General features: G+C 40.2%; 2 protein-coding genes across 3 annotated transcripts in view; one reads left to right on the plus strand and one right to left on the minus strand.

Annotated features, from left to right (window-relative positions):
• vav3b (vav 3 guanine nucleotide exchange factor b) overlaps positions 1-7,021 on the minus strand; it is a 63,777-nt gene extending 56,756 nt beyond the window's left edge. The window contains exon 1 of the mRNA XM_036554146.1: positions 6,651-7,021. Within this exon, the coding sequence (XP_036410039.1) occupies positions 6,651-6,854 (204 nt within the window). The 5' untranslated portion in view covers positions 6,855-7,021. The remainder of the gene's footprint in view (positions 1-6,650) is intronic.
• A 2,682-nt stretch (positions 7,022-9,703) lies between these two features.
• Positions 9,704-16,267, plus strand: selenoj (selenoprotein J). 2 transcript variants are annotated; one of them, XM_036554438.1, is made up of 10 exons: positions 9,704-9,987; positions 10,412-10,484; positions 10,811-10,987; positions 11,176-11,274; positions 11,511-11,603; positions 13,008-13,164; positions 13,638-13,753; positions 14,217-14,294; positions 15,002-15,141; positions 15,827-16,267. In XM_036554438.1, the coding sequence occupies exons 2-10, from the start codon at positions 10,412-10,414 to the stop codon at positions 15,926-15,928; spliced, it is 1,035 nt and encodes a 344-aa protein (XP_036410331.1). In that variant the 5' UTR covers positions 9,704-9,987; the 3' UTR covers positions 15,929-16,267. The 2 variants fall into 2 exon arrangements, with proteins under 2 accessions (XP_036410331.1, XP_036410330.1); XM_036554437.1 differs by having other exon boundaries at positions 9,705-10,001; positions 15,827-16,266.
• Positions 16,268-20,527: the final 4,260 nt, after the last annotated feature.

Raw genomic sequence — 20,527 nt, forward strand, 5'->3', positions numbered from 1 at the left:
CCCATTTCCATCATCCATTACCAGTCTGCTTTCAGCCAGAATCATACAATGAAAAGGCCATTCAATTTCTGGAGCGCTTGGAGATACATGGCTTTTTTCTGCTGTGCTCTGAAAGCTGTTTGGAGTGAAGGCTGCTATAGTGCTGTAGGCTATATTTCTCTGGTGTTATCTGGGTCCAGTTAATTCTATTTGGACGTCTATGCCCGTGTGTCTCTTGACCGAATCCATACACTACACTGCAGCACTGAAAGGGCAATGATGAAACCTGGATTTTATGGTCTGAGAAGTAGATGGCGAAAATCGAAACAATAACACCCCCTCCCCCATAATGTGAAAATATTACATTTACATTTTGTCACTTAGCAGAAGCTTTTATCAATGTCAAACACACATCACTGAGACCACAAATGCAAATACAATATACTTGACAGGAATGTACCATTCTCACGATACCAACACATTCCTAGGGCCTCCCTGGGTTAGTGCAACAGTTAATTATGCTAATGGAGCAAACAGTGAAAATACTGCCTCGGCGGCCTCCCTCGATGACACCCCCGCAGTTAGACTCCTTTGTCTTTGTACGACCCAGTCTTAAGTACGACGATGCTGTCGCTTCAGTGCAGACACACCCAATAAGTACCTTGCTCAGAAAATGAGCAGATGAGCAGTCATTTGAGAGGGGAAAACAAAACTACTGACTAGTTAGCAGTGAAACAAACCCAGGAAACTAACTGAGACTCTACAAACACCTGATATATAGCCATCAAATTCTAAACAGTAACAAATACATGATTAGGTCCTAAGCAACACACTGTTAAACACAACACAGTTTTAGCAATAAAAAGTTCTACACTAAATATTAAGCTGCTTGTATTCATAGGTTGTAATTACTGAATGGAGGGCAGCAAAAAGATTTGGTTAACGTAGCACAATTAAATGCAAGTAAGGGGTCAGCTATTTTCGCATTTTTAAGTTTTGCTATACACAGGATATCTGAGGACATGCTAAGTGTAATGGATAATAACAATGGTAACGACATGGTCAGATCAACAGTGGGTTGTTCTTGGGAAGCAGCTTTACCAAACATTTTGTCACCTCATTGCTATTTTTAATCTCCCCCCTCTTGCCATGTTAGCCTAACCACAGCAATATGTTTTAATTGTTCCAGATGCAGGAGAACATTTAGGAGTTGCTGATTCAGAGCAGTGCCTTGGAACGCATTTACCATAGACTGACAGAATAAATGCATGTGTTTTGGTCTGTCCGTCTCTGTCAGCACTGACGGCATTTACATGCCATATTGGCATACAAACTGCCACTGAACTGCTTTTGTTTAAAAGCACACACACACACGCACCTGTGTGTATGAACATTATATTTATAATCTCTATCATATCTCCAACTGCCACTATACACACTATAAATAAAGTTCGTAGTATTACAGTTAGTATTTCCAGGAAGTGTAAGCACATTTTATATGTAGTGTTGCCTTACAAAGTATTATTCAAACCTGCAGGAGTTAGAAGTGATATTCATTGGCCCTTGGTGGTACCAATGTGCCTGTGTGATTGAGGCCACTTCATTGGATGAGCCAGTCAGACTAGTCTCACCTGCATCCATACCTCAGCATCTCTGTGTAGGCAGTAGGGCACAGATGGTCAGCTGCCTCTGCTTTCAACCTATTCAATGCTTCAGCTTGTGTGATTTATTTCTCACAGAAATCAGACTTTGGACCAGATTTAAGCCCTGTTTGCTTATAATTCCAGCTATGAAGAAGCCAACAGTCCTGGCCTAGAATGTGAAAATAGAGGCAATCATTTTCAAGCCCTTGCAGGTGGCCTTTGCTTTTGCGGCTGTGGTAAGCGACGATTCGGTAGAATCGCAAAGTGCAGTCATACCCATACCAAGGTACTTTTGTTATTACAGCGCGGAGTTACAGAATCCTGTATGAACGCTGATCAAGCACTCAGACTTTAAGAATGAAGCAATCCGCTTCACTTACAATAATCATTTTGGGCTCACTCATGATGTCTCAAGACATCATTCAGTCGAGTGCACTGGTAGACAATAAGTGTACATAGCCTTTAGGATTTTGACTACGGTGAATGTCATATCTTTTGCTGGTAACCAAAGCATCTAGCCAGTACAATGCTTTGAGAAAAGTTGTCCAAAAGGAATTTGTCAAGTCCATTTCAAAAACCAAATGTGAACTAAATTAAAATATCCCCAAAAATCAGTCTCACCATTTTGAAACAAATATGACATCATAATCAGCCCACAAGAAATATGTTTGGTTTTTCTAAGTGTGAGACATATTGCAAAGGGCTACTTGTTGTGAACAGACAAGAGCTTGAGGATTTGGAGCAGAACGCTTGTTTCCAAAATGGAATGCCCTTAGGGAACCTTTAAATGCTCCTAGGAGATATTTGCAGTATAATGTATAACAAGGGGGAATTTTGTTCAACGCTAAAATTTGCCAATATGTATGTAACTGTTTTTTAATTACTGCTTCCATTTTTTAATATGTACATTCTTCTCAGTAAATATAACATTTTAAACTATAAAAATCAAAACATGCCATCATTTCTGTTTCTTGGTGGCATCAGCAGGTGATTTTACTTACAATTTCTCAGGACATAGTAAGTAATTAGTCTTATTTGAGACATTGAGCATATGCTGAAACTGCCAGGTTACACTCTTAAATGGTTAACTGAGTGACATTGTAATTAATGCTGGTTTCCTCCGAACCGCATACAAAGACTTTTGGAACGGAGACCCAGTCAAAGCACCTCAATTTGAACGGTACTTCCACACTGGTCCACACTTAACTGCTTTTATGAACGATTGTATGCTCGTCTTTCCAGTTGCTGTGTATGCTTCCTGATGTCAGCATCATACTACATAATAAAGCAAATTCCCTCTGATAGACTGGTAACTGTGCATGAAAAGGCCAGCAGGATGGCTCTATAAGAGAGTAAAACCCATGGGAGGTGTTTGGCCGGATGTATCAAGCTTTGATAAATCGGCCTTTTACAGTAAGTGTCATTGACTTTGCGTGCTGGGTATTTCCAGCTCAACACATTCAAGGGGCTTATTTTCACATCACTAATAATGAATTCCAAACTCCAAGGAACTGGGATATTTTTTCCAAGGACATCGACTTACAGGTGTTAATATATGACAGCTGTAGTGGTTATTCTTCAGAAAGCGGCCCTATGCGTCCAAGTACCTCGCTCAAACACCATGCCATAATGGTGTCGCAGTTGAACAGTGCAAATTCAGATTATCGCATTGTGCTGGCTGCAGACTTCTGTAACTGTTTCTCCTATCTCTTCTGTGGTCACACACACACCAACGATTTAACTCAGGCATCCAGAGCCCAGCTTTCTATTTTCTCACTTCCCAAAATGACATCACCAGGAGCATTTATTGTCCTCCTCTGTCACATCAGCAGGGAGGGCCATCGGACCAGTTTGAGGTTTACAACAGGTCAGAGGTGACATGAAAACTCGCTGTAAATGTGAGCCTGGCATACCTGTCCCAGAGGGTCACAACTGCTCACTGACATTTGAGGTCCCCCTCCATTCCATTTCCTGGGGACGTCACTGACACAGCGCGACCCACGCTGAGCAGAGAGCGCAACATCTGCACTTCTGTGAAATCCTGCTTGCACTGAAACTGCAGCGCACCGCTTCTCATCTGTCACTGATGTAGCTCAGTGCATTTTTTTGAGCGTCTGAAAGGCAGTAAGCAGAGCACCAACAAGACAAAACTGTGACCCAAAGAGAGGATGGCTGTCCTTCAGTGTTTCCAGCCAGTAACCTGGCTTCTTTGTTGTTAAATGGCAAACCATCCACCTTGGAATGGAAACAAACTCAAACCCTGACCCACCCACTCGAGCGTGGCGAACAACAAACCCTTTAAACCAAAAGTTCCCTTAAAAAAGACGAAGAAGAAAAGAAACGTCAGACGGCGGCTAGCTCTAACCAAAACAGGATACTAGGCTCAAATTTCATGTGTCTGTGTGTGAGAAGCGGGTGGATCAAAGCTTTGATTTAATCTGGCCCCTCCGGCGATGTGGACTATGTTTTGGACAGAAGCTGTCTGGAGTGGGATGGCTATCCCAAGAGTCCCCAGTGCTAGGGTCCTTGTACTGTCAGAACACACATAAAAGTGTACTCACATACAAGGTGTCCCACATTAAAATATGTCTAGATCTAATATGATTCCCTTTAATATCAAAACTGAAATGACTTTCTGATATTTAAGGATCAAAGACTTGACAGAGTTTGCAGCTATTGTGTCTGATTCAGTATATTCAGTATGTTCTTTGCAAGGGTTTGCTTGTCAGTTCACTCCTTGTCCTCTTGTACTGCACCAATAGGACACTGTTTTTAGCCTCATACAGGCCATACACAGTCCTTTTAAGGATTAGTCCCAACTCAGCACAGCTTGATCTCAGCACGTCAGTTTTTCCCACATTTGCCTAAAGCGTGACACATTTGAACACATCTGCAAGACATCTGTGGCCTTTCTGTGAGCATTTGTAGTTATGTTACTTCATGGTTTTCATTAAAGGTGTATCACAATGATGTATCATGAGTGCATTTTCTGGAAAAGGTTAAATGAAAGTGAGGACCAGGGAAAGTGTTTTGTCGGACATAAAGTTAACAGTTTACATCAGTTATGGTTAATTGCCATTTCAAAGTGTGCCGTTTCAGGGCATATTTCAAAATACTAGACATGCTCAAAATGTTTGCATTTTATTATAGAACAAAATATATATTTATATATTATACATAGAATATATTCTAGTGGTCATAGAACCACTTTAAAGTCCCGTGTAATTGTAATTGTAACAGAACTGTAACAGTATAATTGTACAAGACTGCAATTTTAAAACAATTATAACCGTAACCACCTTAGGGGGCCTTTACAACATTACACTTTACAATTTTTTAATTATTTTTTATTTATCCATTTTGGCAGATATCCTTATGTAGGGGTGACATATCAAGTATTCTTAAACGCACGCACTGTACAAAATAACATGTTCATGCACACAGTGACCATTGTGTTCAGTTGTATTTTGCCTGACAACCATCAAGACTAGATAACATTCAAAGATGGCAAGAATATTGGAAACAAGCATAAGTACTTTGTAATTATTGTAGAATATTTCTAATGTTTTTTAGACTTAAATATGTACTGCACTATTCCTGCAATACTGCGATACTCTCCTTCCAGCCATTGCAGCTTTACCTGAACAGCAATTCTATAATAAAACTGGTTGAATTTATTCAAGACCGTAAAGTTATAAATTTGTCAATAATGGTGATTTATCAGTCACTAAGCAGGTCAGTTCTGTATCAAACTGGAAAAAAAAAACACCTGAACAAAAATCTATTGAAGCATGATGAGGAGGCCCAGTAGACTCTTGACCTTGTGTCATGCGAAACTGCTCCAGGAGCGCTTTCATCGATTAATATTACCCATCATATTAAACACTCTGGTATACAAGGGCTGCATTGCTTATTCATGAGCTGTGTTTGATTCAGCGCTGTTGTCACCGCGGATTATGCTGCCTGTCAGAAAGGTTAACCTGTGATGTCTCAGAGCGCCATGCCCCCGGGGTTTGGAAAGGACAGTGGTGCTTCACTTTGAATGGGCAACTGGTCCTTTGTAGATTTCCCTACATCCTTTGTACCCATAGCACAAGCAAGTGCAACAAACGACCCTGGATGCAAGAGAGATTTTTGATTTTGACAACTCAAACAGGACTACTTGGATGGCTGTGCTGCTTGTTGATTCAATTCTAGATTAGATTTGGCCAATTTATATATACAGTAGGCCTACAGTACATGTAGACCTACTGTATATATCAGGACGGATTACATGGAATGCCTGTCATTAATAATAACAATCGAAAATACTGGTTGTGCCATTGGTGTAATTTTCTTGATGGTACTATGATGTCCAGTTCTTACAACATCCCTAGCAGAATTCAATTGAATTTAGATCATATTCATAAAAAAGACATTAAAAAAAATGGCATCGAGATTACGTTTTACTCAAGTTTTATTAAATCTTACTATTATGCCATTGAAAATTATTAAAACTAAATGACATTAACACATACACATACGGCTACATTTGTACATTTGTTGACATTAACACATACACATACGGCTACGGCTACAAAGGTAAGTCAATAACAAACTATGAAATGGTAAAATATAAGACAATAAATATACCAATTATGTTGTTGCTTACTCACAGTGGAGTTTAAATCTTGTTACCATTAAGCCTTAGAGCTGGACAATAATCACTTACGGCTGTTTTATTTCACATAACGGTGTGGCTTTCTGTACAACTTCCTTGATTCAACAAATACATCTGTGGAGCGTCAAGAGAATGCTCGGGTTTGACAGACGGCCCTTTCCTTTTCATGTGCTTTCACTTGTATTACAACATAAACCATGTAAGAGAAGCCTGTTGATTAACTTTAAACGTGAAATATTCATCTCAGCATCCCTTCGTGTACATGAAATCGTGCGCAACGCTTGCTTGATTTGAAGAGCGATCGTGGCAACCCTGCAGTAACCATTCCGGTGGCTAGAACAAGTGATAAATATAAACAAAACCCTTACCTGTGACATCTGTGGTCGGAGGTTGATCTCCTTCAGATTGATAGACTGCGGTCGCAGGTTGTTCAGAAGCTGGCACAACAGGACCCCATCCCGAAGTGTCTGGGCAAGATCGAACACCTGGGCAGAATCCCATGTCACCCGATGGTTCGGTGGCAGAACCCTACAACTGATCAGCCACACCGCGCACTGCCTCCAGTACTCCATCGCCCCTTTGTCTTACAACGAAGCCAATTATGCAGTTTAAACTTTCAATAAACACTCGCAGAACAAAATTCGCCTGCTAAAACCGCCTACTGTTGTGGAAGCGAAACACACGGACCATGTTCGCTTCCCACATTTGCATCGCAGAGAAAAGCGAACATACTGATGCTCGCTTTACTCGATCTCGCTCAAAGCGTGCTGTGACAGCTTGCTTGTCTCAGTTGCCTTGCTTGCTCCGTAGCTGCTTGAACCGCCCTCTCTCTCTCTCTTCCGTCTGACGCTTGTCCCGTGTTTACAGTGCCCTCGGTCCACACAGTACATGTAAGCCGAACGTTGCACGGTGAAGATCTCTACACAGTTGACGGGGACGTTCGCCCACTACTGGAATATGTACAACAGTAGTAAACTAATAACCTAGCCCTAACAGTCTAGCCCTGGGGGCGGGTACCTCAGCTGAAATTCATTCGAATTTCTACTGATTCCGATCTGGTTCACTTAAGTTCACACTAATGAACTACCTTGACAACCATACAAGATAGTCGTGCAATCCGTGTTTGTTTTAAAATGCATTTTGTGAGCAAGGAATAAGCAAAAATAAGACCAAGGCGGACTGTATATTGCAGTAAATTCCGTCTATAAAATCTGTTCCTGACGTGGGGGCTGACAATTCCTTAGCCATTAACAGTTTATATGCAAGATTAGATATGTACGACCAGGATACAGGTCCGCAGTATTGTGAGAGAAGTAAATATAAGAGTAGTTACTGATGAGCAATGAATATTTAACAACTTTTATGGGTTATTCTGTTTATCCATGATCATCCCTCCCTTAAATAGGCCTATTACTGATTTTCAAAAGCAGACTACTTTGTACTTGACATAAAAATCAAAACAAATCTACCAAAGCAAATCATTTGTAAATTAGTTAAATCCAAAAGAAGAATGAAAATATAATTGAAAACAAAAAAATGACCAATGGCAAAATAAAAGTAATGGCATCAGAAATACATTAAAGTGAGACGCTGCTTCCCTCTGATTTGGCTGCCAGGAATCCAATCTATTAGAGCATTTGCTGGAGTGTGAACGAGTCGCCTGTTAAGATAGTTCTCTGCAAGGTGCCAGCTCTGGAAATGCTGAAATTCCAGGGAGAATTACATATGGCTTTGTGAGAGGCATAAGGTGGATTTTTGAAAAAAAAAAAAAATAGCATTTCTTGGGGTAAAAAAAACATTCATGGATTTGGATTTGAATGGGCTGAAACAGGCTTAATTTGAAATGGATGCTGTAGTCAAAATAAGAAAGATATAAATTCAGCTTGTTATTATGACAAGGAGGTGAAAGGTGTTTGTTCCATGTGTATCAGCTACTATGACCAAAAGAGTGACTGAACACTACTTATAAGACTGCAGAATATCCTCTTAGAGCTTCTGTGCAAGTAGACCTATATTAAATTTGGTAGGGCTAATATAGAGCTACATTTAGTGATGCTGTCATGATTTGACAGTGCCGTAGGTGTCATTGAAGAGTAGTGTGATTCAGCTTTGAAAGAATTTTCAGTGTGTTGTGGCTTTGTGTGGGGTGGGCACATTAAGTCAATACAGGGTATGCTTCTATGTGGGGGAGAAACAAAGGAAAATCCAAATCAATCCAGGATGCTTTCATTCAAGCAAACTTGGGGTTCCCTTTGATCAATTCCTCATGTTTTTCTGGTCTTGGCATTATGTTGGACTTTCTTACAACTACAATACAGTCAACAATCTCAACAAATAGAGCTGCAGAGTACTGGAGAGGACCATGTTGTCCAATCAGAGCACTGCTATCTGAACACAGGCCATGATGTCCAAAGAAAGTGTTGCAATCTTCAAAAGAGCTACACAACCTGAGCCACAGCAATGCAAAAGAGAGGGTCTCTTGCGTGCCTGCAAAGCACACACATGCAAATATTAATCCTTGATAAAACAGTCATTACAAGGAAGAAACTTCATGGATCACAAGAAATCACATTGCTCTCAGGTTGTTCTATATACAGTGTACTGAATCTAGCTTTTTAAAGTACTGAGGTCAAAATCAGCTCTTACCTGCCACCTTGCTAGATGTTGATCTGTTTAGAGTTGAAATGAAGGTAACCTGATAAAGTTGGCCAGCACGGTAGGAAAGATGGCACCATGATGCACTTCAGGTCTGTGTTCTCTGTTACTTCTCTTAGTATCAGAATTAGGGTGCATTTGACATTTATAGACACACATTGATGAATATAATAATGCATTACTAATTTCTTTTCTAGCTACTTCAAATCTCCATAGACATGTCATGTTATTTAGGGGAAATTTCTGTGACCCAGTAGAATGCATCTACTTTGTTAACCAATGCATACCTGTATTTAAATAGACAGTACCAATATTTACTTTTCCAGTTTTGAGAGTTAACCTATATCAAGTTGCCCTCCTCATTGAAAGCCATGCACACATATGCACCCAGCTGATTTCATTACTTTGTAAATTTCACATGGACTATTTCCTTAAAGTAGGCCTATGGATTTCATTAAAAGAGAATCCCCATAAAAATGTATTGTCAGGAAGGAATAATTACTATTTTATCCTGTAGTAGACAAATGAGAAATGGACACGTTCCTTTTTTGAGGAGGTCATAGACCTCTAAGGCCCCTAAAAGTCCAAAGTACAATTGCACGTGGAAAAATCTATTTTATTTAAAAGAAAGGAAAGCCATGTGACAGTCAAGCTTAAGTGAATATCGCAATAGGGGAAGCAGTGCATTATTCTGTTCACTTCAGTCGTTCGAACTCTTCCACCACTGCGAAACGAGAAGCTACTTTGAAACTGAGTGAACCCACGTAACTCCACGGAATTCGGAGCAGAATTTTGTCAGCTGATAAAAGATTCGCTTCTCAGCGGTTATAAGATACCCTGTACTTTAAGAATTTTGTCGTTTCTCTTATTTAACTGAAGTTTCCTTTACCGGATCTTCTCAAAATACCAAGTTAGACGAACAACCGGAACTTTTTATTTCAATCAGGAACAACGCAAGCGCAGCATCTCTTGAAATTGTCCTCACACAGTCACTGTTTCGTAATACAACTTTCTGTCCGGGCAGGAATTGTGTGCTGCGGAGACATTGAGGTAGAAAAGACAAGGTAGCTGCGTTAGCTGAAGTTCTGACAGTGGTTGACATTAGCCTGCAGGCTACATCTTCAGCATGCATAATACGGTTATATGAAATAAATGACTGAAGACAAGAAGCTGCTAGCTAGCTACTGTGTTATGTTACCGTCGCAGCCCTATCTTCGATCGATAAAGCACTAGCTACCTATTCTGGTGTTTTATAGTCTCAATTGTCGAAAAACAAGTTTGCATTTACAGAAGCTGGTTAGTTAGCTGGCGTTACAATAGATTTTTGATATGTATACTCGGAAGTAGCATTAATGGCACGAATGATTTCATATTTAATGTCAATTAGCTTGCTAACTGCATGACATTACCATGCTAACTGGCTGAGCGGCACTTGAGGCGATTTACTTAAACCATTATTTTATTTTAATTTCAGATGGCCGTGGCTTTGTCTGTGGTAGACAGAGCTGTCGGGGCAATTATTGGAGCAGCTGTCGCGGATGCAGCAGGTATTGTTATAAGTGCTATGATCTCCTGTTTAATGCAACAAATACCTCAAATGCTACGACCAGGACTGAGATTTTTTTCCAGGGGGCGTTGTTCGTCACAAACTCTGCTTTACTCATCTAACCGCACGAATTACACTACCTGCCTTTTTTGGTGGCAATTTTTACGTTACGCCCAAGAAGAAAGAGAATTTGTTTTCTGTGTACTTTTTCTTTATGAATAAATAAAAAAGAACTGTACAGTTGTTGTGTGTTTATCATGTTACATGCGTTCACTCTGCTCTTTTAAAATAATAAAAATCTTGCATTTATTATCCATACCTTTGCAGCACAACCTCTCCATTGGAACTACAACCTGGATAAACTTAGAGCCATCTTGGCTCAAGAGCCCTGTCCAGAGTTCCACCCCCAGTCGGCTAATCCGTTCTACAGGAGGGACACGGGCCAGCAGAGTTGCTATGGTGACCAGGCGTATGTGCTGCTGGAATCGTTGTCGGAATGCGGAGGTACGGCAGTGTATGTTTTAAAATATTACCATATGTAATAGTGTTTGGGAATATGGCAGTTACCATACTCCCAAGTAGTAACTTTTGGCATGTGACATTTGTATGTGTGAAGGTAAGTATACTCATGGGTTTTTATATGCATTTTACCAGTGCTGTGGGTATGTAAACTTATTTCAGTGTTTCATCAGGTCTAAACGTGGAGGATCTGAAACAGCGCACATACAAGTTCTTTGGACCAGGATCAGAATATGACACCCCTGTCAATGATCCTTATAGAGAGAAAGGGGGTAAGGCAATTTAATCTGTGTTTCTTAAATTCACTTGAATATTACATTAATTCTCAGCTCATAAGATATGCAATAAAATATACTGTAGATAGTGACACTTTTAATTTTATGTGTCATCTTTCAGCCAGAAGCCTCTATTGGGGATTTTATTGCGCTGCTTCGGCTATGTGCTTTAATTGACAATACACGGTTTAATTGGATCATTTTCTGAAAGTTGTCCTTTCCAACTGTCAAAGGTCCAAGGCCTCAGCTTCCCATAGAAGGCCCCTGGAGGCATGCAAGTCTCAAGAGCTTCCTGAAAAATGTGGATGCAGGCAAAGAGGAAACAGGTAACCTTGAGGGGGAGTGACGTAGTTCTGAGTGGGAGAATGAGCTCAGTTTTAACATAGTAGGCCAGTTACAATACTCATGTGTACAAGCCTTTTTGTGCAGGTAGTGTGCATACAATCAGTCTGATAAACATCAATTGCTCTTAGTTGGAATTAATTCTTTCACATGAACGAATTTCATGACTGCTCAAGACCACACGTACCGCATAGGCAAATACACTGTATGTTCTTTTTGCCATAAAATTGATCAACTATCAAATTTTACATGTGAACAAAATAACCTTTCACAATTGAAATACATTCATATGATTCCATTTGCAATATCCAAATAAATATACTAGGCAACTAATCTCATCAGTCATCTTATAATTAATATTTTTTATAATTTAGCTTAATTGTGCATCTGTCTATACTGAACATGTCAGAAGTTACATGCTGAAAAAGTATTTGAAGCTGTTCCTATAAACAAACATTGAAGTCAAGAGTTTACCACAGGGGTGAACTGCAAATTAGCGTTTCTTTCAATGAGTGTTTCTTTCAGGAGGCCTTAAGCAGTGCTATTCACTTTTATATGTAGTTACATGCTGAAATCCTGGCTGATGAAACATGGCATTTGTTCACCACTAGAGAAATGACAACAAGTGGACCCTATGCTCGGATTTCTTTAGAGAACAGGGCTATGATCCAGACTCGCATAGAATGAATTGTGCGTCTTTAACTCACAGAATAAATTTCATGTAGCATGCACCTTTTCACTCCTGGTTTAGATCTGTAATGTTTACCCCCCACATACTTTCTGTGTAGTTCTGTGCAAATTTAATTATTAGATGAGACAACATAAGGACAAGATTTTACTCTAAAAATTATTTATTTAAACATTGGAGTCCATTCAAAATCAGCCTGTGATTTACTGATGTCTCAGGCAATCCACTGCTCACACTGCAAAATAGAACATTTTAATGAATGAGGTCTTGTGAGCTGACGTTGCTAAGATACTTGGACTCAGCCACATTATTCAAATCTAAATGGTGCCACAAGTTCATTCTCCGTAATATTAAATTGTTTTCTTGCAGTATGTATTGAATTGAATAGAAGTATGTGTCAAAATCTGCCCTTGCATTATGTAATTGCTTAGCAGATGCCAAAGCAACTTTTAAAGCTTACATATGGTCCATTTGTACAGTGGAATATATCTGAGATATGGTGATAAATATCTTAAACAGCACTGTCATTTTCATTATCAACTTTTAGGTTTCAAACCCAGTTCCCTATCCACGTCAGATCCCTTTTTTTATCCTACTTGAGCTAATCTAAACTAAAATTTCTGACCAAAAATACAGAAGTCAACAAGCATGTTTTGTTTATTTTTGTCATTTTTTAACAACCGTGTTTTTCTCCCTGTAGGCTGCGCTGATGATAATCAGATCGATGGCATTGCAAAGCTGGCCCCAATCGTGGCACGCTACGCCGGCAAGCCGGAGATGCTGGAAAAGGTGGAGGACGCAATCCGCGTCACCCAGAACAATGACACGTGCGTCACAGAGACGCTGGCTGCAGCCAGGTCAGTGTACGTGCACCAGCCACACAGAAGTGGCTAGTCACTGGCTGCATGAGCAAAGTGGTGACGATAACAGTGAATTTGTCAGGATAAAACGCACCCGTTTCCCTTGTGCGGTGTGTGTTGGGCGGCAGTATCAGACCCTGCTTTGTAATTTGGCCAATAACAGTGATGGCAAAATTAAGACAACTTGGTTCAAATTTTGCAGCTTTTGGAATCCACATAGAACGTCAACATGCCACAGATAGCATGGCGCAGTGATCACTGAGCAGATGTACTACTATGATTGTTCATGTTGTACCACATGTATGGTTGTTCAGAGAGATCAGCAGAGGGAAATGTTTGTTTTTTCTTATTTATAGAGAGATGCGGTGCCAAAAATAGGGCTGAATTGCTGTTTCTCTCAGCTGAATCACTCCGAATCACTTTGTGCTCAAGTCAGCAGTGAAAAACACGTGTGCTCTTTTACTCTCCAGGCTCCTGGAGCACTACATCCTGAACGGCCCCGATCCGAAGGCCCTGGACGTGGTGCTGAAGCAGCTGGATGACCCGGAGAGAAAGAACCCCCAGGAGCTGGACCGCGCCGTGGCCGGTGAGCGAGGAGAGAGAGCTTCCGCCTCGCCACGCCTGCGCAGCAGAGGCTCTGCCGCGGAACGCCGGGGCTCCTGACATTTGCAATTCATTATCTCCCGAGAGAAAGTCTAGCGGAGGACACGCGCCCCTCCTGAGTCATCTTTCCCCGCCGCCAGATTGCATTATAGAGATGTTCATGGTGCCGTCGTTTACAGAGCTGCCATGTCACGCGCTCACAGGCACACATTAGTCAGGCAAATGGCTTCTAAACTGGGTAATCGCGAAAAATTGAACTTTTCGGTTTCGCAGCAGCTGTTGACTTAGGAGAGTTGAGCTTTGACTAATGTGTGACACCACACTAGGAACTGTGAGTGCAGCGTGGCAGCGCTGGAAAGCAAGGTGTTCTCCATTAATTCTTGGCTAGACAGACACGTGCGGTTAGAGGTTGTAAAATGTGGCACTCGTAATCGCTCTTGTTGCAGGACACCTCCACCAAGTGAAGGAGCACATGTCCAAAACTCCCCAGGAGCTGATCCCCGCTGTGTTCCCAAACACATGAGGTAGGTCTGTTTGCCTCCCGCAGCCCCCCCCGCCCCCAACTGGCCGTTTCCGTGGCACAATAACGTTATTGTCAGCAAACCTTTGAGCTCTGTGCACTCAGAAGGTGATCGTGTCTTTGATCCTGGAATGGCTTTGTTTCCCCCCTAAAGCGAGGGTTGGTTTTGAAGTAAAAACACATGTCCTGGAAGCCTCTCACTTAATACGTGGCAAAGACTTTAACAGGGTCAAAAAAATCTAACACAGTGCCCTTCTCTGCATGGGAACGCGCAGGTAGGATGAGAAGACCATGCAAACAAAGAGCAACGTGGCACAATGCGGTAAATGGGAGATGAAGTCTACTGTTACAACAGAGGCAATACAGAACTGTTACGTAATGACAGTTTTGGACTTCACTTCCCATGAGCACTGCAGTAAATTGTCTTGCCTGTTGGACATGGTGGTGGTGGTCCCTGGTGGTCATGGCCATGCTTTTGTGCAATGGACTTGACAAGAAATTGAGATTCTTTTGTCATTAATAGGGATAACTTTTAATTTTCATTTTCAATTGGTTTTCATTTAAAGAGAAAGTATCGTTGTCTTCCTGTTGTGGTCAGGTCACTGAAATGCCGGCAGTGTTGCAGATACCACACAAATTCACAGATCTTTCATGCAACGCGTATTGCTGTCCCCCTTTCCTCTTGGGCTCATGCTTGACGCTTCCTCCCAGGTCTGCCTGGTGCGTTCCAGGCAGCGCTTCACGGGGTCCTGACGGCAGTTGAGTTTGACCAGGCTGTGCGGGACACCATGCGCTGCGGTGGATGCACCAGCAGCAGGGGCTCCTTCATCGGGGCGTGTCTGGGGGCTCAGGTACGGCACACCATGCCACTCAATGTGTAGCGGATGCATCATGGTGGTAAAGGTTGCGTGAGTTTTATTTACATCACAACCCAGTGTGTGGTCACTTAACTTCCTCTGCACCTAATGGTGCCAGATGTGACTAACACAGACACACAAACACGGTAAGGTGAATGAAGAACATGTTTGGAGAACACGGCATCCAAAAATGAGGCAGGGATTTGACTAAGTTATCACCCATCTGACTATGAAGAAATTATTAGATTTTAGGCTATTACGTCCAACCCCCAGGAGGAGAGAGTACAATTTTTGCTTGAATTTTTTTAATTGATCAGTGGATGGCAAAATGGATTTAACATATGCCCATATCAGGTTGCATTCATACGGAACTGAAATTTAATGTAATATTCTGTGAAATATATTATTCAACCCAAGAATATATTTCAAATACATCTAAAATATATCAATGCAAAACAGAAATATATTGCAGTATATGATTGCAGAATGGCAATAATTTACATACAGTGTTTTAAATATATTGATTGAGTTAAAAATTTATTCTCTAAAATATATTCTCAGTATATTGGTTTTTGTATGGGCAGTATACAGTTATGTGCATATCTAGGTAAAAGGATCTTACTATTGAAATTAGACAGGATCCCAGCCGATCTTTCTCTTGCTCTCTTTGTCTCCTCAGATTGGACTTCAAGGAATACCCAACTCCTGGAAAAGCAAGACCCACAGATATCCTTCTTTTCTGGAACACGCAAAGAAAGTGGCAAACGCAAACCATGCCTAATCACTGAGGCCTTATTTTCATACTTTATTTATGGCGCAGGAGGGTGTTTTAAAAATCAAGGTATTTTTTCGATGATTCTGTCCCTGACTTAGATACAAACAAGCCTTATTATATAATGGTTTTTTTTCTCCTGAGAAACTGCATATTGTAAGAATATCTCATGCCATTGTTGAGGTTTGACAAAACGTTTAATGAACGTTCCAGCTAAAATATTGCAGGGCTGGAGCGGGATGCTCCTTGTTCTGTTAAATATCAGCATGACCTGTTGAAGATATGTCTGCATGTGCAATACAGTGATGTTCTCCATAAATTAAAATGAAGTGAATGACTAGACCAATTTGTCAAATAATTCTCTGAGCAATGGATAGAAAGAGACCAAAAAGATCACACTTTCAATGATTAGTGTCTAAATTAAGCTTGGAGTGTTATTACTTTTAATATTACTCATATTTCTATAATTATTATCTAAAATGTCTCATCCCTGTAGCTACCCAGCACTTTTGTGATATAATGCACTGAAATTGGGGATGTGTGTTACATTGGCATCCAATCTATCAACCGTTCACAAAAAAAGATCATTTGAATAAGGTCTAAAAAAGTCACACAGTATGAACAAGTTAATTAGGGATATGCACTCATTGGTTTTGAGACCTTCAGAGTAACTTAAACACAGTAGGTCAACACTGTAGCTTTGTATCCGCAAGATAAATGTACAACTGGTTTCTCCTTTACTTGGGGTAAGGGGAGATTGCAAATTGCATAGAGATTGAAGCCTTTTATTTCCAAAGTGTGATATTGTTTAAAGACTGCTGTACTGTTTATTTATACCTCTCTTTTCTGGAGGCCTGTTTTTACATATCATGTCTTGGTCATTGCAATGGGTGTCTGCGGAAAACTTTTAGAACTGTTGCTGTGCCGGCCACCACACATAAAAAACCCAATGAACAGACCGTAGCCACAGTGCTGGATCTTATAAAAACATCAATAAAAATACAAATAACACATAACCAATTAAACCTAAAATAGTGAATTTCAGGGGAAGGCAGCTCAATTCCAGTGAATGTTCTCATTCCTAAGAACATTTTATCTGTGTAATTACACTCTTTTGTGTGGCATGATAAACTCTTCCTGAGATGGCTCAGTGCTGAGACAATGATAAGCAAGGTTCCACTAACTGCAGTGTTTCCGTAAAATATGTGAGTCAGTCTACACAATAATGTGAATTCTCACAATGGAATACCCTGGTGGTCAGAGCCTTTTAAAGCAACCAGTGGTCTCCACTTGGATATTTCATTGAGTCTGAATGTGTAAATTGTTTAAAGCACTTAGAAACCAAAGTTTGTCAGAATGAAACAATACAGACCACTTCTTAGACATAGACCCTCAATTCTATCTATATTGCCACTGACAGCACAGGTAACGTTGACATCCGTAACTGGTGTAATGTGACACAGCTGGGTTGAGGACCCAGAACACAAAACGATGAACAAGAATTTCTTGTGGCATTTATGAATTTAAATGAACTAAAATTAAGAAGGGGTGAATAATTGGGTCTGGCAGCCTGGCCACTGTGCACAGCTTTGTCACTCCTACTATTTTGGGGTCTGTCCCAGGCAAAGCCTCTAGGGGGAGCTCTGAGCCCTTTTACATTAATGAAAATTAATCAGACTCATGGTCATGAATCACTTGAGGCACAAGTTCCTGTAAGTGCTAACCTAGGGTCAAATGTTGCAGCCACATTTCTAACCATAACCACTGTAAGATAAACAGCAATCTTATATCAGCACTTACGGGGAACTTTGCCTTAAGTTTATGAATCACAGAGGTTTAAAATAACTCACATTGGTTATGCCATGTGCAGACAAGAAATGTCTTCAAAAAGTGAACTTATTTTTGAAAAACACCCCATTCTTGTTTAGACCAAAACAGTGTTTTTTTGTATTACTATGAAGGTATCTGTAAAGAAAATACTCCCAAGTCCAAGTAATGATTTGTTTCAGTCAGATTTGAACTTGTTTTCCTGAGATGAGTACATATAACACTAGTTGAGATCAGTCTTGACTGACATCTGCCTACTCCTAACATAAAAGGAGTAACGGTTTCTTGAAAGCCAAAGGTTACAAGGGAATCCCAGGTGAGCCGCTACTGTGGTACCCTTGGGCAAGCCATTTAACCCAAATTGCCTCAGTAAATAGCCAGACATGGACAACATGTGAAAATATAAAATGTGTAAATTACTCTGGATGAAAATATCTGCTAAGCAAATATAAGGTAGCAGTGGAAAAAAGGCAACAAAGAGCATTAAATGCAGCAAAAATGTACTCTGCTTGGAAAATAACTGTGGTTTTGATCTTGGTGTCCTCAATGATTTCATAGTTTATATTTAGTCTAAAGCAATATTTCGCTTGTTGTCATTGAACCGTTATTCTGAAGTGCAATTAAGTGCTTCCTCTTGGTTTAAACAGAGTCAGGCTTTGTGCAGTCGACTCAAACCACACAGCAGGAAAACATTTCTGTCTTGTCTCTAGAGGAACATCCACAGGTTATTGCGTCCAGAGTAAGTAAGACACAATAACATTGATGTAGAGTTGTGCAACTGTCACTCTACCTATATAACTTTTTTTATATTACCACACTTTTGTACCATTGGGTCTTCATGGACTCATCCAGATGTAGAAGAATGTAGGCCTACAGTTTATGTACGTAAAAAGAATTCATTCAATTTCATCCTCTTTGCTTCTCATGAAGGGACTTTTTGTAGAGCCGGTTTATAATTCAAAATGATTCACAGGGTCTAGTAGCTTTACTGTATAAAATAATCATTTCCATTAGTGTATTCAACCACATTGACAATTAATAGCAACTTACAGCCTATGTTGGGAGTGGAAAACTCAATGAAGTCCGGGCCATGCTTGCTGCCTCAGGCTGACAACTGCAAGCTCAGAGATATTGAATAGGATGATCAAGTGTGAAGAAAGCTCATTTCCTCGGCCCCCACTTCAAATCCCTAGCCAGCCCGCGTCTCTGATCCAAGATAATTCTCGTTCGGTTTCTCCAGAAGCTTCTCCATGCTGTGGAGAGAAAGCAGCCCAGTAATAAAAAAAGATTACCAGTCCCCCTGGCCTCAGCTCGCAATCTGGCATGGGTTTGGGTCCGCTCAATTGGTCTGCTTGCTCAGGAACGGCAACAGACATACTGTGACTGGTTCAGTAGCTGTCTCATCTCTTCTGTTATATATGCAGAATATTGTCTCCTATTTATTTTATGATGTGCAGGAAGAAGGGAAGGGACTCTATAGATTATCCTCCTTGCAAGCTTAAATTTCCCCAAAAAACATCAAATAGGAATTGAAGTGAAAGTTCAATTTCAGGACTCCCTCTCCTCTGGGTCTCGCGCTTTATTAGCTATGCTGCAGGCCAGCCTTGCTAAACTGTTACGTCAAGCGGACATCCAAAAACATGAAAGACCAGGTTCCTGACTGCTCAAAATGAGAAACAGAGGGCTTCCAGGATGCTTTCATTGTTTTAAATCAAAAACACAAGGCTCACACTGTTAAGGCTGCTTCGAGCAGCAGCTTGGGAAAGCCACCAAGCTATATGTTACATGCACAATCTGAAGGCAACACCCAATTAGACAGATACAGTGCAGATCAACAGTAAACTCAACATCTCTGTAATATTAGCCTATGCTATAGTAGCCATTTGTGGGAGTAGGAATTTTTGTTGTATTAATGAACAGTCGGTGCTCTGCATTCAAATGCAAGAACTACAGAGGCAACATGAGAAGTTCTTTTGGTGATTTTATGTATTTATCTGCTTCTGTTACTTGTGAGATCCCTTGGGGTCAATTCTGGGGACATATTTTTTCCATTTATATGCTTTGTTTTGGCAGTATCATACACAATCATAATTTCTCTTAACTTTTACACTGATGATACAGACCTTTACCTATCACTTAAACACAATATCCAAGTATGAGTATTTTAGCTGATCTGCATGACTATCTGAATGTCATAAATTTTTGGATGGCCCAAAATTTTCTACAGCTTACCACAGAAAAGTCAAAAGTTAAAATTCGCAGCCCCAAGCATTTAACTTATCTATATCTTATGTGAAATCTGCCTCCAGGAACCTCCCAGATCTGAATTCTGAGACATGGACCTAGCTCCTTAGTGTATTACTGAGCTGAGCTGAGTTGTTCTTATAAACTTACTTTTAACTGTGTAGGGTTTTTTTTTATTTTTTTTTTTAGTGTTCATCTATTGTTGATTCTTGGCTTTTATTGTTATGTGATTCTACCTTCAGTTTCTTACTGTTTACCTTTTTTATGTTTTGTGTCTTTTTGACATTGATTTCATGCTTTTTAAATTTAATTGTGTTTATTTTTTCATTCTGTAAGGTTTTACATTACTATTGTTATTATTATTATTATTATTATGCTATGCATCCGTTAGAGATGATCTTGCAACAAAAAAAAAAAAAAAAAAAAAGAGGAGACATTTTCAGGGGCAAAGTGATTTCTTAATTTTGTGTTTATAGATACTTTGTGAATTTCATATATACAGTAAGTGTAGATCATAATGTTGCTTAAAGCAACATG

Source organism: Megalops cyprinoides, chromosome 20 (genome assembly GCF_013368585.1).
Source record: "Megalops cyprinoides isolate fMegCyp1 chromosome 20, fMegCyp1.pri, whole genome shotgun sequence".
Taxonomy (NCBI): Eukaryota; Metazoa; Chordata; class Actinopteri; order Elopiformes; family Megalopidae; genus Megalops; species Megalops cyprinoides.